The 17,561-nt window shown below is 34.9% G+C and overlaps 1 protein-coding gene across 1 annotated transcript in view; it reads right to left on the minus strand.

Moving 5' to 3' along the window:
- LOC131539420 (polymeric immunoglobulin receptor-like) overlaps positions 1-11,565 on the minus strand; it is a 46,543-nt gene extending 34,978 nt beyond the window's left edge. Inside the window, exons 1-3 of the mRNA XM_058774049.1 lie at positions 11,450-11,565; positions 11,046-11,360; positions 10,650-10,958 (exon numbers count right to left, since the gene is read on the minus strand). Coding sequence (XP_058630032.1) covers positions 10,650-10,958; positions 11,046-11,313 — 577 coding nt within the window. The 5' untranslated portion in view covers positions 11,314-11,360; positions 11,450-11,565. The remainder of the gene's footprint in view (positions 1-10,649; positions 10,959-11,045; positions 11,361-11,449) is intronic.
- Between the last annotated feature and the right edge of the window lie 5,996 nt (positions 11,566-17,561).

Below are 17,561 nucleotides of genomic sequence, written 5' to 3' on the forward strand. Positions count from 1 at the left end.
TGAAGGCGTTTAGTCCTATCCTCATGGTACTACAGTATCTTCAGTCTACGGTAATATACAGAATCGATATCTTCTGTCTTCACGGTTGCTTGTGCCATATTACACATTTACGTCCCTTATGTCCCCAATATATATATTACAGTGTAACTAGTTACATGTAACGGCGCTACGTAATTTAATTACAAAATAAATTTAACTGTAATCAGTTACAGTTACTAAGAAAAATGTGTAATTAAATTACAGTTACTTATGAAAAGGTTTAACGATTACAAAGGGGGTTACATGTGAATATTTACACATATCCACTCACTGATTTAATTGATTTCTTTCCCAAATTGCTCTGACTACTCTAAAATATGTGAGACATATGGCCCCATGATTTCCGCGATGCGGATAACACGAACTGGTTCGTAGAATCCAGTCATAAAAACGGAACTCCTATAACGCGGAATGTCAAGGAATATGCAACATTTGGATGAATAAATCAAAAGTAGGTCAGTATGTTTGAATGAAAACATGATATGGAATAGTGTCTCTGAATATTAAGCCACAAAAAGACAATTTATGAATTCTGCACGTTCTGCGTGTCTCTGTGGAAATCAGGCGCGGCCTGGCCATCGAGAGAACCGGGCAGCTGATTTGGCCCGCTTTTTTAATATTCTTATTATAAAATTGCCTGCTGAATGTACTAAAGTGATTGTTTCCAAATTCACCATTTGATAATAAATCTCTGTAGGGTTTAATAGGTAAATAATTTAATTTAGCTCAAAGGGAATCATTTATGATTTCACTATTCTGCGGCTGATCACTGAGTCGGCTGGCGATTCACTGAACGAGCCGTACAACATCAACTCTGCACTGGATATTAACACACGCATTCACACATTCACAAGTTGCAGAAAGAGATGAGTTTAAGAGAATGAAAATGTGATATCCCAAGTTTACAGCAATATGGGCTATTGCATAGACCTGAACAACCATCAATAACTTATTTAACCCTCTGTGTTAAGGGATTCCATTTTGTCGTCGTCGTCGTTGCCGATTGGCTGGAAGTTCAGTAGTCGTTGAAGTGATGTCTTGGACATTGGCTGAGGATGCGGAGTTGGTCTGGTAGAAGTTTTGAGGCGGTCACAGGCTCGAGTTGAACTCAGAGACAAGGCGTGGCGGCAAAACTTAACCTCTTAACTGTCACCGTCCACCCTGTGGGACGCCTACCTTTACTTCACTATTTTACAATTAAATCCTAATCTAATCATGACAAACTATATATCGTTGGAAAGGTCTAAGACTCCTAAATAGGTATTTTACCACTTTTCTGTTAAAAATTATGTAGGAAAAGTAATAGATTAATTTATGACCAGAGGTGTCAAATCCAGGGTCAGAAAGTAAAGTCCTGCCATGTGTTTATTCCACCCATGAACTCAGCAGCTGATTTCACCAGAGGAGGAACCAACTCATTCCTTTCAAGTCACAAGCAAGTTTCGAGTCAAATCCCAAGACCTCAACGAGTTGAGGTAATTAAGAGATAATTGAGAGACTAATTAAATGTTGATTGTGCATTAGTGATGAACACCTGCTGTTATTGAGAATTACAGAGGATCAGATGTTGATGTTTTATTGGTTAAAATGATGCCACCATCATGGAGATCAGTGTTTGCTTTAGTTGGGCTCTTGACCCTTTTAGTAACTGAGAATGGATTGCTTTTAAGCAATTGAAATATTGCTTCACAACAAACATTTGCACATTGCTGAATTAAAAGCTTGAGGAAGCAGATGAGCTTACACTTTTGGCTTTTATGTCACTTGAATGAACATCATGAAGGTGTCTCTCTTTGGTTTATTTACTGACGTTCAGCCGTTACAGAACTGCAGGAATTTACTATTAAACAAATGCCATCGTAATATTAAATATTGGAAAAAATTAAGAATTATATTGCTCAGGCTTTTAGACATGAACACTTATCATACGATCCTCAACAGTGGTGACAATAATTATTCATACTGTGGTGTTACCCAGCATGCATTGCAGCATGAAGCATTTTGTTGATTGTCACCATTGTTGAGATTCATACGCTGGTTCTTGATGTCTGTGTGTGTCTGAGTAGGACTGGAGTTTAAATATTTAAATGCATTAGATTTAAAATTCTTTCTCTATAACTGCTACAGCAGTAAATTCATTGCGCACTGTGGTTTCACAGAGTTGTTTATTCAAAAGCAGAACATAAATTAAAAAAATGAAAAATGTTGTATGTGTATATATATATACACACAGTATATTGGATGCAAACAGGTAAGCACCTGATGATTACCTCATCATATGAAAACAACTAACAGTTGCTCACTGCACAGCACTGATCTCTCCGCTTTACAACAGCACATGCATTGCTACAGAGAGATCTAACACAGGAGTCAAGGGTCAAGAGCCCAACTAAAGCAAACACTGATCTACATGATGGTGGTATCATTTTAACCAATAAAACATCAACATCTGATCCTCTGTGATTCACAGTAACAGCAGGTGTTCATCACTAATGCACAATCATCATTTAATTAGTCTCTCAATTATCTCTTAATTACCTCAACTCATTGAGGTCTTGGGATTTGGTCTCGAAACTTGCTTGTGACTTGAAAGGAATGAGTTGGTTCCTCCTCTGGTGAAATCAGCTGCTGAGTTCATGGGTGGAATAAACACATGGCAGGACTTTACTTTCTGACCCTGGATTTGACACCTCTGTTTATGACGAGTGCACCTGAAAAAATCTACATCATGACATGAATTCTGACCTTTGTCACAGAAAGTCTTCTTAGTTGCCTTTTTCTCTATCACGAATTAGAAATCATAAGAAATTATTTATCAGTAGAAAACTTAAAATTTCAAAATTCATCCTTTGAAACCCATTTTAAAATCAGACATTGCATTACCATGTAAATGGTACATTAAAATCATGTTACAAAATATTTTCATTCATGAATTATAAAAAATTAAGTTTGGATAGTGCACTATAATGTCTCTGTTCAAAACTGTGGGTGACAGTTAAGGGGTTAAACTGAGAACACGAAATTCGCAATCTCCATGTAAACAACAAAAACATTAATTTGTGAAAAAGGTGACGTCATGTGCATGCGTATTACATTTTTGCGCAGTGTTTCTTGATCGCCAACTACTGGCCTGACATGCATAACATAGTATCATTAGCATAGTGTTTTTTGTCCAATGAAACCAATATTTTTGTTTAAATTTTACTTAATTTTTTTGTGCTATTTTACTCATTTTGAATGGTTAATTTGTAATCATCTCATTTGATTAATTCTAATTAATTCAAGTTGAATTTAATTAATAATAATTAATAATATTGCTTGTAATCTGTTGACACAATTTTATTGAGTAAATATAGTGGATCACTTTTTACAGTGAAGCTCGTGATTCCTCTCGTGGAACACATGTGATGGCCATCTCTTTGACCATAAATCTTGATTATTTGCCCCAAATTCGATGATCTCCTTCCTGGGTTGGACTTATCAATAAGTGTTCTTTTGTCTTAATGTTGCAAGCTGTCCTTTGAACAAGGCTTGTTGGTTAGGCTGTGTTCAGACGGTTGGAGCTAGGAATCTGATTTATGACGACCTGTTGGGCCTTGGGGCCCCTCTGGAATTTTGGCTCCTCATGTTTCGATGTTCTGATCGATTCTTAAATTGTCTGATTCGTTCTGATCCTACATCTCTAACAAATCATGAATCGGTTAGGTGTGACTGGCAATGCGCTTCAGCTAGCGCGCGCGTGCTCCATGTCTCCTCCAAACGGTTTCGATCAGAGTAATCGATGCGAGAGATTTGAGTGGACTGTATAAGCGCACAGGAGGAGCAGAGAAGCAGAATTACTGTTCAGGATTTCAAATGCTGGTCGGTTTAATCTGTAAATGCTATTGTAGTTTTGTCTGTTTACTTAGTTAAGCAGTAGCAGCCCATTGCTCATCAGTCATCACTCAAAATACTGTATACTAAAGGACATAATTATTATCTACTGTAAATTTACAGTAGTAATTTAGCAGACAAATAATCATATTGTTTGATAATAGGTTTAGGGGGACCTAGGGCAGACAACAACAACCCTTATGGAAATTAACAATGATTTTACTGTAAATCCAAAGACAATCTTTTACTATTGTTAAACCATGGTAACCACAAATTAACCATGGTTTTTCCTATACTAACCATATAGTTTAACCATGGAATTTGTAGTAAAAATAAATACAAATAGTAATCCATTTGCCAAAAAAAAAAAAAGGTTATTGAACTTTAAAATAAAATTAAAAAAAATAATTAACCCCTTAACTGTCACCCACAGTTTTGAACAGAGACATTATAGTGCACTATCCAAACTTATTTTTTTATAATTCATGAATGAAAATATTTTGTAACATGATTTTAATGTACCATTTACATGGTAATGCAATGTCTGATTTTAAAATGGGTTTCAAAGGATGAATTTTGAAATTTTAAGTTTTCTACTGATAAATAATTTCTTATGATTTCTAATTCGTGATAGAGAAAAAGGCAACTAAGAAGACTTTCTGTGACAAAGGTCAGAATTCATGTCATGATGTAGATTTTTTTCAGGTGCACTCTTGTCATAAACAGAGGTGTCAAATCCAGGGTCAGAAAGTCTCTCAATTATCTCTTAATAATCTTGGGATTTGACTCGAAACTTGCTTGTGACTTGAAAGGAATGTCTTGGTTCCTCCTCTGGTGAAATCAGCTGCTGAGTTCATGGGTGGAATAAACACATGGCAGGACTTTTACTTTCTGACCCTGGATTTGACACCTCTGGTCATAAATTAATCTATTACTTTTCCTACATAATTTTTTAACAGAAAAAGTGGTAAAATACCTATTTAGGAGTCTTAGACCTTTCCAACGATATATAGTTTGTCATGATTAGATTAGGATTTAATTGTAAAATAGTGAAGTAAAGGTAGGCGTCCCACAGGGTGGACGGTGACAGTTAATAGGTTAAATAAAAATTCCAAAGCATCGTTAGATGCAGTGTTTCCTGTAGTTATACAAAGATTTGCAATGTAAAAAATTGCTGTAAAAAAACGGCCATATTCTGACAGTAACATCCTGTTTTTTCATTACAATAGTAAAATTCCGTAAAATAATAATGAATTCTGGGTAATATTTGTTGTTTTCGAGAAAGTATCCTTCTGCAGTCCTGTGAAGTAACAGCCCCAGAGTCGACACTCAGAGGCTGTGTTTCAAATCAGACCCTCATTCACTATTCCCTACATGAGTTTACTAATATAGTCCACCTGACAGAGAGAATGAACACTAATGAGTGAATTCAGCCAATGATGAACAGCTGCTGTTAACAAGCAGAATCACTGGAGAAAAGAGAAAAATGAAACCGCAACTGGCTTCAGCCACAGCTTTAGATGAAATCAGCTGAAATAAAACAGCAGAGGATGATTAAACAACTCCACAAACAGCATTACAGTTTGACTTTATTTCTGCCACATATCTATAAAATTACTTGAGAATTAATAGACATTTAGATACTTTATTGAAAATATTTTGTGTGACCTCACCATTATAGCGATCAGCATTTGCTTTAGTTAGGCTCTTGACCCTTGGCTTTTTAATGTTAGATTTGATTGTTATATTTGTGTTAGTAAAAAGCATATGTTATAACAACAAGAACCAAAAAAAAAAAAAAAAGTTGTAAGTAAATGTTTTTGGTTTGTAATCATCACGAAACTGCCTGCTTCTCTGACCTTATTCCGTTTTAAATGAAGTTTTTTTTTAAATTAGTTTCATGTTCTGATATGTGCTACGAAGCAATCTATTATGAAAAATTGTAAAACATCTTATGCACAAAACCTTCAGTACTACGGCATAACTAAGACACATACAGACATCAATGGTGTGTCAAAATCTTCATGCTGCAATGCATGCTGGGTACCAGCACAGTACAAAACCCACCCATGACTCCCAGCATGCATTGTGACATGAATAAATTATGCCACTGAATTGTCCTCTTATTTTCTGTAATTCTTTCTGTTTGCTTTTATTATTGCTTTTGTTTTTGTGTTGAGTTTTAGTAGCATGTTTTTTGATGTTCAGAGTTGATCTGTTTATTTATTTTGGTTGATAGTCACCACTGTTGAGATTCATATGCTGATCCTTGATGTGTGTGTTCATAGCGCTTTGAAGGATTTTTTTTTTTTAATTTTTAGTAAGGTTTTTAACAATCTTACATAAACCAGAGCAAAATAATGAGCCAATCATTATTAATGAGCAGACTGTTATTACATCATCACTTGATGAAAAAAATCAGTGAATATAATGTTTAATGAAGGTTATGTCATTAGCAAAACATAACTAACAATATTACAGATTTTGTTTTGTTTCTTTTTGCCAAAACACATGTTTACAACAACCAAAGACAAGTTAATGTTAAAAAGTCAAGGTTCAAGAGCCCAACTAAAGCAAACACTGATCGCCATCACGGTAGTTAAAAAACAACTTGCATTTCTGTGAACTTCTGACAGAAATAGCATCAGTCTGGTTAGTAATGTGTGAAGTAATGCTGTTTTAGGAGTTGTTTAATCAGATCTTGAGAGATTTAATGTCTTCTTTATTTCAGTTGATTTCATCTAAGCTGTGGCTGAAGTCAGTTGTTGTTCTTGTGTTTCTCTTTCTGTCAGTGATTCTGCTTGTTAACAGCAGCTGTTCATCACTAATGCTCAATCATCACTTAATTAATCACAGAATTATCTCATTAACTTCAGCACTGATTCAGTGTTACTCTAACACTCTGTAGTGTGCACAAATTACAAGTGTTCATTTAAAACTGAGGATTTTGATGTGGACTTTAAAGGGTTAAAGATGTAAGAAGAGAAAAAAACAGCATGAAATGTAATTTAACAGCAATAAACTGTAATTAATTTACGGCAACAAACTGTAGAAAAACAGTAACTTACTGGCAACCGTGCTGCCAGTAGATTACCGTTAATTCAAAGAAAAACAGCAATTTACTGTAAAACGTAACAGTCAGATTAACCAAACTAAAAAAGTTATTTTTACTGAAATATTAGTGAAGGTCCACAGAAAACAGTTATGCAAAGTCATGAACTGATAAGGAGAGTAAATATTAATCTGAACTGTATTAATGTGTTTTTGTACAAGAGAGATCTGTTAGTTTAATGTAGTTTTGTGGGTCACCGTTGTTCTGGAGAGTGGTGCCTATGCTTCAGTCAATGATGAGCCACCAACACTGATGTTCTGCTGTTTTTTTTTTTGTTTTTTTTTTTAACTGTGCAGTTGTTTAAGCAGCGATGATCTTTTTGTTAAGTGCTCCAGCGCATGTGCTGTAGCTGATGATGAACTGAAACAATTTGAGTTAAAGACATGTTTTTAGTTATTTAAAGTGTTTGTGGTTTTATACTAAGAAATATATTTTCTCAAATGATGGCTCAAATGATATGTTGAAATAATGATAAAAATGAAAAGCTGTAAATTAATGGTAGAGGGCTGTAAAATAACAGTACATTACTGGCAACTCTGCTGCTAGTACATTACTGTTATTTAACGGCACAATATTTTACAGTGTGGTTTCAAAAACAGTATCAGTAAACTCTTTCTTTTGAACTTCAGATCAATCTCAAAGTAAAAGGTGGTACTAAAGTCTCATTTTGTGGTGGATGTGTTCAAATTCAATCATCTTAATTCAAGTGATGAAGGATTTTGAAAGTCTGACAGTAATCAGTGTTGAGCACTACTATAAGGTTAACCCTGTGTAAATGTTTGAAAATGATTAACATTTGAAAACATTCATTAGAAATTTAGAAAAGTAATCAGAAAGTAATCAGTTACATTACTTTAATAAAGTAATTGAAAAAGTTACACTACTATTACATTTTAAATAGGGTAACTTATAATCTGTAACCTATTACATTTTCAAAGTACCCTTCCCAACACTATATACATACATATATATATATATATATATATATATATATATATATATATATATATATATATATATAAACTGACCGGTGTTACACACAACAAAGGGGGCTTTTAGCATCTGTACAAATTTTCTAACACACCCTTACTCGTGACGGCACTGGGTAGGACGTGTTAGCAAAACAGTTTTGATCATGTGCTTCTCTGTGATGTTGTGCAGGTCAAATAGAAGCATCATAATCATAATAATAACAGAAATTATTTCAGATGACCTGAATAAAAACTTTTGGAGGAAAAGCTGAAATATAACATTTTTCATATATCACACACTCACTTTGTATGGAGGGGATCATTTGTGTCCATGGATACAGGAAAAAAATAAAAATAAAATAATAATAATAATACAACTTTTCTCTGTTCTTATCACACCTGCAAGTTATTAAAGGGCATCTTGTATTGACTGAAAGTATTTAAATGCAAAAGCAAAAGAAAACCACAAGGCAGCATGTTGGTTGATCTTTGGAGCATCAAATGCTGGTTATATTTACCACCCTGCAAACACAATACTGAGACATTTACAAGCAAGTCTCTTTAATAAAAATACTGTATTACAGTAAACCTGGAGATGCTGCTTGTTTAAGTGACATTAACAAATACTAAATTTAACAATACAAATGTATCACATGTAAATAATTTTACTATCATTCTGTGATTTGTAGAATTTCTTATTATAAAAGTAACATGTCAAATCACACATGGACAATTCGTTGATCATAAGCATTTTTCAGTCTTTTTCTCAATTCATTAATTTCAATAAATGTTGAAGGTGAATTACTGAATAAGCAGCTCTTTATTGTCTTCTGTTCACAATGGATGTTCATCTTCTGTCTGTCTCTGTTCAGTCTCGTGTCTCGCTGCGGTTTCCTGAATAATCTTCACAGTCTGTTCACTGTTCACTGTCTGTTTAATCATCACAGTCAAACTAAACTTAGATGCTGAACTGTCAAACTGTTTTCTGTGGCTTCGAGTTGGACAGAAACAGCCTGTTCATCACGCAAAAAAAAAAAAACACCGCCAGTAGTCATGAGGAAACTTTGAGACAAAATCAGATTAAAATTAGTCATTTTCAAGTCTTTGAATGTGACAATAATGACAAATGATTTCAAAAAACAAAAAAAGCAAATTAATGCTCTCAATAAATTAAATGACCTAATTGTTGACAGTTTATGTCAATATTTCAATCTGTCCTGAAGAAGATATAAAATAAAATTAATGAAATTATATCATTCAAATTACAGACTTTTTCCTCTGCACACACTATGAATCTTTCTCTCAGTCTTTCATGATAATAATCAGATAATTATGTTCTTATACTTTATTTCTGGATGTTTCTCTGGGATCTGGTATCTCATCTGTATGAAAACTAGATTCATTCATTCTCTGTGCACTGCTCTTAATGCTATTGATGTCTTCTTTATAATCTCTGTGTAAATATTTTGTATGAACAAATCTAAAACAGGTCAAAAAGCATCAGTATATTCAAAGAGATGAAAACAAGTCGTTTTAACAGCTCTGAACAGAGTACAAATGATGATTCTCAAACTTCATGTGTCTCATCATAAAGGTGTGTTTAAGAGCTTCAACTAAAGAGTCTTAACTGTACGAGTCAAAAGCTGCTGCATGTGTCTCTATATGTGGAGTGGAAACCTGAGTATATTCTAGAAGAGTCACGCTTTTATTTCCTGTTTTCATCATTACCTCACATAAACTGACATGACAAACTATTTTAAACACTTGAAAGAAGCAACATGAGCAGCAGCGGAAACTTTAAAGTGTTTCATGTTTCTCACACTGAACTTAACTACTCTGATCAATAAAAACATTTGTTTTAACATTAAATTCTGAATTCTAATTACATTTTTGTGTAATTGTGAATTGTGAATGTAAGCAAATGCAAAAAAACAAACAAACAAACAAACAAACAAACAAAAAAGGGTCTGTCTTTAAAATACTCTTGGTAAGACGATGATCTGTGATCTGTTATAAGTTAGTTGAGTCTCATGCGGTGACTGACTGCGGCGTAATCAGAGTGAATCTCATTCTTACTGAATCTGACTGTAGCGTCACTGAGAGACTCTTCATGCTTCTGGAAACTGACAGCAGCGTACAGGAGCCCATCAGAGAGGATTGTGGGTAACTGTGCAGTAGACTGAACTGGACTGTGTGTGTGAACATCACCTCGTCTCTTGTGTCTTAATTTCCACACAGTCAGAGTGAATCCTCCGATCAGCAGCAGAATCACACACACACTAATAATGATGATCATGGAGAAATCTGACAATAAAACACAAACACACAGTCGGGAGATGAATGACATAATAGCTACACAATTATTAAAATGTATGTTCCTACTCTTTTCTATTCCAACATAAAAATCTGTTTTAACATTTAAGCACATTTTATAGAATAATTGCAAGTGAAAACATTTTATATACATTAAATATTTATAGAACTAAGTTTGTAATGTTTGATGACCTGTGATCTCTGTCATAAAGGGACGAGTTGTAGTCTCAACAGATTCTCCTTCATGTCTCACTCCTGGAGGCACTGCGAACAAACATACATTTAACACAAATTATTCTGAATAGACTGTATTTACAGTGAAATCATCTGAATGGACTCACTGATGAGGTTGAGCTGTATTTTCGTGGTCAGGGAGATGAAAGTCAAATATGTGTCTCTGGTTTCTGCTCCACACCAGTAAACTCCAGCATCTCTCACGCTCACATTACTGATGCTCACTGTAAAAACTCTCTCTTCATTTCTCTCAGATGAACCACTCATTTGTGTCACTTTAGATGAGCTGATGTTCTGACAGATGTGATTATCATCCTCTTTACAGAAATGAACTTTATGTTCCTCTGGGATCTGACAGCTGATGCTGACTTCACCAAGATACACAGATTCAATTACCATCTTTGGATATTTTGAATCTATAAACCAGGACAAAAATTACATAAAACATAAAAATCTGAACTGATATTTCAAACATTAAAGATTCAGTATTATCTGTTCCTCACCGTGTTTGACGCTCAGCTGAAGTTGAGTGAAGCTCTCAGTATAGTCAGATACTTTCACTCCACACCTGTATGTTCCTGCATCTGCAGCTTTCAGCTCTCTAAAAAACACCATCAAGACTCCTGCTCTGGTGTCGTCATATAAAGAAACATCTCCATTCTCCATCCATTCATCCTGAACTCCTGGATTCTTCCTCTCTGAACATCCATCTGATTCTTTACAGATGTATTTTGTCTTGGTTTTGTATTGAGGATGTTCACACTTGATCATCAGACGACCTCCTGAGTAGCCGCTCACTTTATACACATTCAATTTATCTGTCAAACATAAACATCACATCTAATCATAATCAAATCTGCCACAAACACAGACTGTAAAAACCTTGATTTGATTTAGTTTTACTCACTAATAATATGTAGATGAACAGTATTAATAATAGAGTAACTGTACGGTTGTCTGTTGATCCAAACTCCACACAAATAAACTCCTCCATCATCTGGTGTCACAGCAGTAATCCTCACACTGAAGATGTCCCATCTGTTATCATAAATGCTGAATCTTTCTTTCTGATACCATTTGTCAGTAGTGGAGATCACCTCATCAGTGATGCCATTTCTTGTTTTGAATATTATTTTTCTAAAATATCTTTGATCCTTTGAATATTCACAGCTGAAAGCAGACGTTTCTCCACTATTTACTCGTACTGTCTTTGATGCCCCACAACATGGATCTGTGAACATTCAAAGTTTTATTTGTGATCTGAGAAAACGACATAAAAATATGAATCAAAGCAATGAAAAATTGATCAGATCGATAGTTTGTACTACTCACCCATAATGTGTAGATGAACAGTATTAATAACGGAGTAACTGTACGAGTATCTGTTGATCCAAACTCCACACAAATAAACTCCTCCATCATCTGGTGTCACAGCAGTAATCCTCACACTGAAGAGGTTTTTCTGTTTGTCATCAGAAATACTGAATCTTTCTTTCTTCTTCCATCTACTGTAGATCGTCTCAACTGAGTCTTTTCCTTCTTTGAATATGATCTTGGGATTATTAATATCATTCTGTGAATATTCACAGCTGAAACTGGCGGTTTCAGCAATATTCACCATAACTCTCTTGGATCCTTTACAACTTGAATCTGTCATTTACATAAAGGAATATATTTCATATATATATATATATATATATATATATATATAAAAGCTTTGAAAATGATTAGTAGTTTCACTACACAAATACTTTGATCTTAAAACTGACCGTCTTTCACATTCAAAGTCATATTAATGGACCACTGGCCATGATACCTAATCCAGTATCCTCCAGCATCATGTTCATTCAAATCTCTGATAAAGATCATGAGTTGTCCCTCATTGTTTCGGAAAAGTGTGAATCTTCCTTCATTAATCCATTTATCATGTGTCTTATCATTTATTATTGTTCTCCACTCAGGTAATTTGGCCATATGTTTAACAGAGTCACTGAACCACTGTTTCCAAGAATCAACAAGCACGCTTCCTCCAGAATATCCAGTGACGCTAAAGCATCTCACTGCATCTGTCAATCAGATTGATAATGTGATCAGAAAGCTGATGAACAGAAAACAGCATCATTACTGCAGTGATGAAAGAGAAAAGCTCTGACCTGAGATCAGGTAGAAAGTGAAGAAGATGAGGAGGATCTTCATTGTGACTTGAGTTCAGTCTTCTTTATGCTGAATGATCTCTGTGTGAATATCTCTGTCTCTACATCTGTCTGCTTTAGTTACTTCCTCTTTATTCAGCTCTTTATCAATAATGAGCAGCTTTACTGGCTCCTCCCACCATCACCACTGACTGAATATCACATTAATCACACTGAAAGAGCGCCACCTACTGGAGGATACAGTGTCTGATACTGAAGCTCATACAGGTTTCATGTTCTCTATATAAGGGCAAATGACACTGAATCAAGTCGATCCGCAATATTCAAATCCTGCAGTAGAAGGCGACAATATAATTTACAAGTAAGTAATTTAGGGGGCCTCAGTACATTTACAATGTAGTTTCAACATTATCAATTTTAAATAAAAAGTTACAATAATAAAATCTGATGAATATTCCATAAACACAATGAATAGTACAACATATACTACTTACAACTGACATAATTGATACATCAGAAAATGTTGAGTAACAAAGGCTGATCCACTCTCATATATAGAAACATCTCAATCAACTTCAAGTCTTTATTAAATAGTGTCCATTAGTGGTGGGCAATCTGACGTCCACAATCTGCTTTCCCAGTGAATCATAGAGATTGTGATCTTTTATGTCCTCATAGTAATATTAAAACTACAATAATGACTGCCTATTTACGACAGTGTTTAGAGCCATGTTAAAAAATAAAAATAAAAATCTAATGTTATGAAAAGTCGTAATATTTTGAGAAAAAAAGGCCAAAATGACAAGAATAAAGTCGTAGCAATACAAGAATAAAGTCTAAATATTTTGAGAATAAAGTTGAAATTATGAGAATATATATATTAGGGGTGGGGGGAGGATCAATCCAGATATCGATAGTATCGATACCACCGTTGGTATCGGTATCGGATCGATACTAGCCTGATTAGATCGATAGTTTAGGTTAATTTTCTCTCCTCTAAAGTTACAGTTTTTCTCGATTGCTAACACACTATAACTGATTCATTTGCCCCAATTTTCCAGACCATTCATGCAGTTCTCAAAACAAAGACACGTTTCTCAAAACTTTTAACACATTTCACCTGTTTTCACACACGCTCCAATTTGCTCAATGTTTTCTGTAAAACTCTACACAAAAACGCCATCATTTTGCACAGGTTTAACCATGTTCTCGTTCAGAAAACACAAACACATAATATAATTAACACAAGCTGAACACAATCAACACACAATTATGCATGTGTTAACACTAAGTAGCAAAATTGGTGACACACATCAGAATCTCAGGTAATATAAAAAGGGCCACAGGTGATCATTTGCTTTGGAAAATGGACCCTAACGGTGAAAGAGCAGAAAGAGTTGGGAGACAGAGAGGAAGAGGAAGAGGAAGAGGAAGAGGAAGGGGCCAAAGAACATCTGTTCCTGACGAAATGCGGGCAACACTAGTTGACCATGTTCTTGTGCATGGGATGACCATGAGGGAAGCTGGCCAACGAGTTCAGCCGAATGTGAGCAGGTTTACAGTCGCGTCTATCATTCGAACATTTAGAGAAGAAAATAGGTACCTGATATTTGCCAAATACACTGTGCAGTCTACAGGGTTTTTATACTATTTAGACATACAGTTACAATAAAATTGAGATAAGAGAACATTCATTGTTCTTCAGTGTACAGAACTGTATCATGCTGTAAATCCTTAAACCCATAACTGTCAAATTTATGTGTTGCTCAGTATTAGTTGTTCTTCTATGTACTGTATTTTTCCAGAGTTGAGAGGTGACTGCCTGGGGGAGGCAGACAACGTCTTCTGACTGAGGACCGAGAAACTGCAATTGTAAATATGGTCATTGCTAATAATGCAATTAGACTGCGTGAAATTCAGAGAAGAATTATTGAAGATCAACAAGCCTTCTCAGAAATTGATCGTATAAGTATTTCTACAATTGACCGTATCCTGCATCGTAACAGACTTCGAATGAAACGGGTATATAGGGTGCTTTTTGAAAGGAATTCAGAGCAAGTAAAGAATCAGTGAGTGCAGTATGTAAAAGTACTAAGTGTAACTCACTAATGTGTTACCCAGTCAACAATTTGATCTCACAGTGATGTCACCATGATCTCACAGGATACTCGTGATGAGGTTACAATGTGAGGTAACAGTGAGCTAAAAGTGTAACCTCACAGCGCCCTCACTGTGTGCTCATACACAGTAAAATCAGCAGTGTTAATTAAGCAGTGTTACTCTCCATTTACTCTTAAGGAGTTAACTTAACAACAAATAGTGAAAAATGCCCTCTAGTGTTGGTGAAAATGATCAGAGTTTAATTCTGCATTGTTAACTTTAAGCTCCGCCCCTCAAGCCAACCCCTAAGACCAGAGAAAAAGTTCTCTCGTCGCCATTTTCTTTTGCCTTGCACCAAAAGGAAAGCTCTTTTAATTAATTTATTAAAACATAAGTTTAATATTTGAGGTTAATAATTGTTACTATTAATGCATAAGTTTAACTTTGTGTAATTTGATTGGTTTAAACTCGGGAATATCGAATAGGTATTGAATAGGCAAGTCAGTATGTTGGAGAAATGTGTTTTTTTCATCTCAATGTGGTAATGATAAAAGTTTAAATTATGTCAGTAATGTTACTTAATTTGATTTTCAGCTGCATTTAGCTTTGGTATATCTACTTAATTTGTTTTTTAAACGTTCAATTATGTAACGTCACAATGGGGCATACCTTAAGCTGACACATTTGTATGTATTGGACGGTCGAAATGTTCTCGGTAGGGCTGTGGCCTGGGTTTGCGTGATGTTAGAATGTAAGTACAGCACGTTATGTAGTTGTGGAATGAAATGTTTTAGAGTGTCCTACGACGTTAGATACGTAACTCTGAATTAATTATATGATGCTATGTAAACCATTGGAATGTTATATAAACTCTATTTGCTACTGTTCAGCTCATGAAAGACTAAATGTGTAAACGGGATTAATTTAAGTTCTGTGAAGACAAATTAGTCGAACGCCCCCATTGTATCTTTATTGAAGGCATGTAGATGGCGCTGTGGTTTTTGCGTTAACTCTGCTCAATGCTGCGCGACGAAGAAGCGGAACATCTCATTTAAAAACAGCCGCGTCTTTGCTTTTCGTTTTTTTAACCTTATGCAGTGATTACGGTACCATGAACAACTATATTACGTTTTTGTTATTAGACATACACAGTTAGTTGGCCTGATCCGAGCGGTACATGTAAGTGCTGTTACAAGTAGTGTTAACGCATTTTTAAATGTTGCCTGTTTATTTGGAGTGACTGTTAATGGCATGGCATAGCACATATTGCAGAACTAATGTATTATCTTTCTCCTTTTTTTTAAGTAACAAGCTTCTCCTGCGCAGTCAAATCAGTCCCTGTCTTCATCCTTTGACTCCAGTGACTCGCAGAACACACTCATTATTGAAGAAAGGTCTTCCAGTAAAGGAATGAGACTAGATGATGGAGCTAAAAGGTGGGCAATAAGTTTTTATTACTTATGCTTTTGGGGGACTGTTGCAAACTCATAAATATAAAGATCAAATTAATGTTGTATTTTTAAGTATAAGGTTAAAGTATTTAAAATTAAGTATTGTTTGAAGTAGTATTTTTATTGTTTATATACCATATTTATGTTTATATATATATATATATAAACATTTTTTAATTTAAAATTTTGTATTTAACACTTTTTTTATTTCTGCAGTACATCACCACCAAGGAAGGTGAACGAAGCCAGAGGAATTGTGCATTTGTTCCCGTACCTTCTTCAAAAATGGCTATGTAAGTATCACACTGTTTTTGTTTTAGTTTTAATGCATTGTTGACAACATTTAAATGTTTTGATCACATGCCCATAATACAGGTGGTGTATATTTCTCTTGGATTTTAAAACACTTTTTCTCCTCCTTTTTCTGTATTTTTTGTTTCTAAGAAGCACCGGAGTCATAACTATACAGAGAGACATTTCTAAAGAATGAGGAATATAATTTGAGAAATCTCATTGTGCCACTTTTCACAGCAGTTTTGTAGCTACTGAGTTGCTTTAAACTGTGACTAAGGATTAACTTCATATAGCATTCTTTAAGCAGTGTTGATGATCTTAAAATGCTTTGTTGTTTGTGTCTTGTTAAGGCCAGAAGAGACCAGGAAAGGTGTCTACGTCTCAAGTAGGGATATCTTCTAAAAGGTTCGTTTTTATTCATAATTAATTAATTTTGTTTTGTAGTTTTTTTTATTTAACATATCAGTGATAGTCCTCTGCAATTTGCTTGGTTTTTTCAGAGTGGAACAAGCATTGAGGAGCATATTCAAGACATCGCTGGAAGTGCTCAGCCCTGTCTACTGGCTCTGGGAAGAATTATTCAGTTCACCAGTACTTCAATTTTGATCAGAATGCCATTCCATGCAAGTCAGTCTCTTCTCTTGATGCCTTTACCCAAAAATGAAAATTGTCATTTACTCACCCTCATGTCGTTCCAAACCTGTAAGACTTTCGTTCATCTTCAAAACACCAATGAAGATATTTTAATGAAATCTGAGAGATTTCTGTCCTTACATTGAGAGTCCACGCAAGCTAGCACATTCAAGGCCCAGAAAGGTAGTAATGACATCATTAAAGTTATCATGTGACTCCACTGGTTTAACCTCAATTTTATGCATGCATTCACAACGTCTGCTTTAATTTCAACAAAACTCTCATCCGTCGCCGTGCTCTTGTGTACGCTTGTCAGGGATTAATACTTTCATAAAGTGGTAAATTATATATTTTTTTTTCTTCTTCGTGCAAACAAAGCGCTCGTGTT

Source organism: Onychostoma macrolepis, chromosome 01 (assembly GCF_012432095.1).
Source record: "Onychostoma macrolepis isolate SWU-2019 chromosome 01, ASM1243209v1, whole genome shotgun sequence".
Taxonomy (NCBI): Eukaryota; Metazoa; Chordata; class Actinopteri; order Cypriniformes; family Cyprinidae; genus Onychostoma; species Onychostoma macrolepis.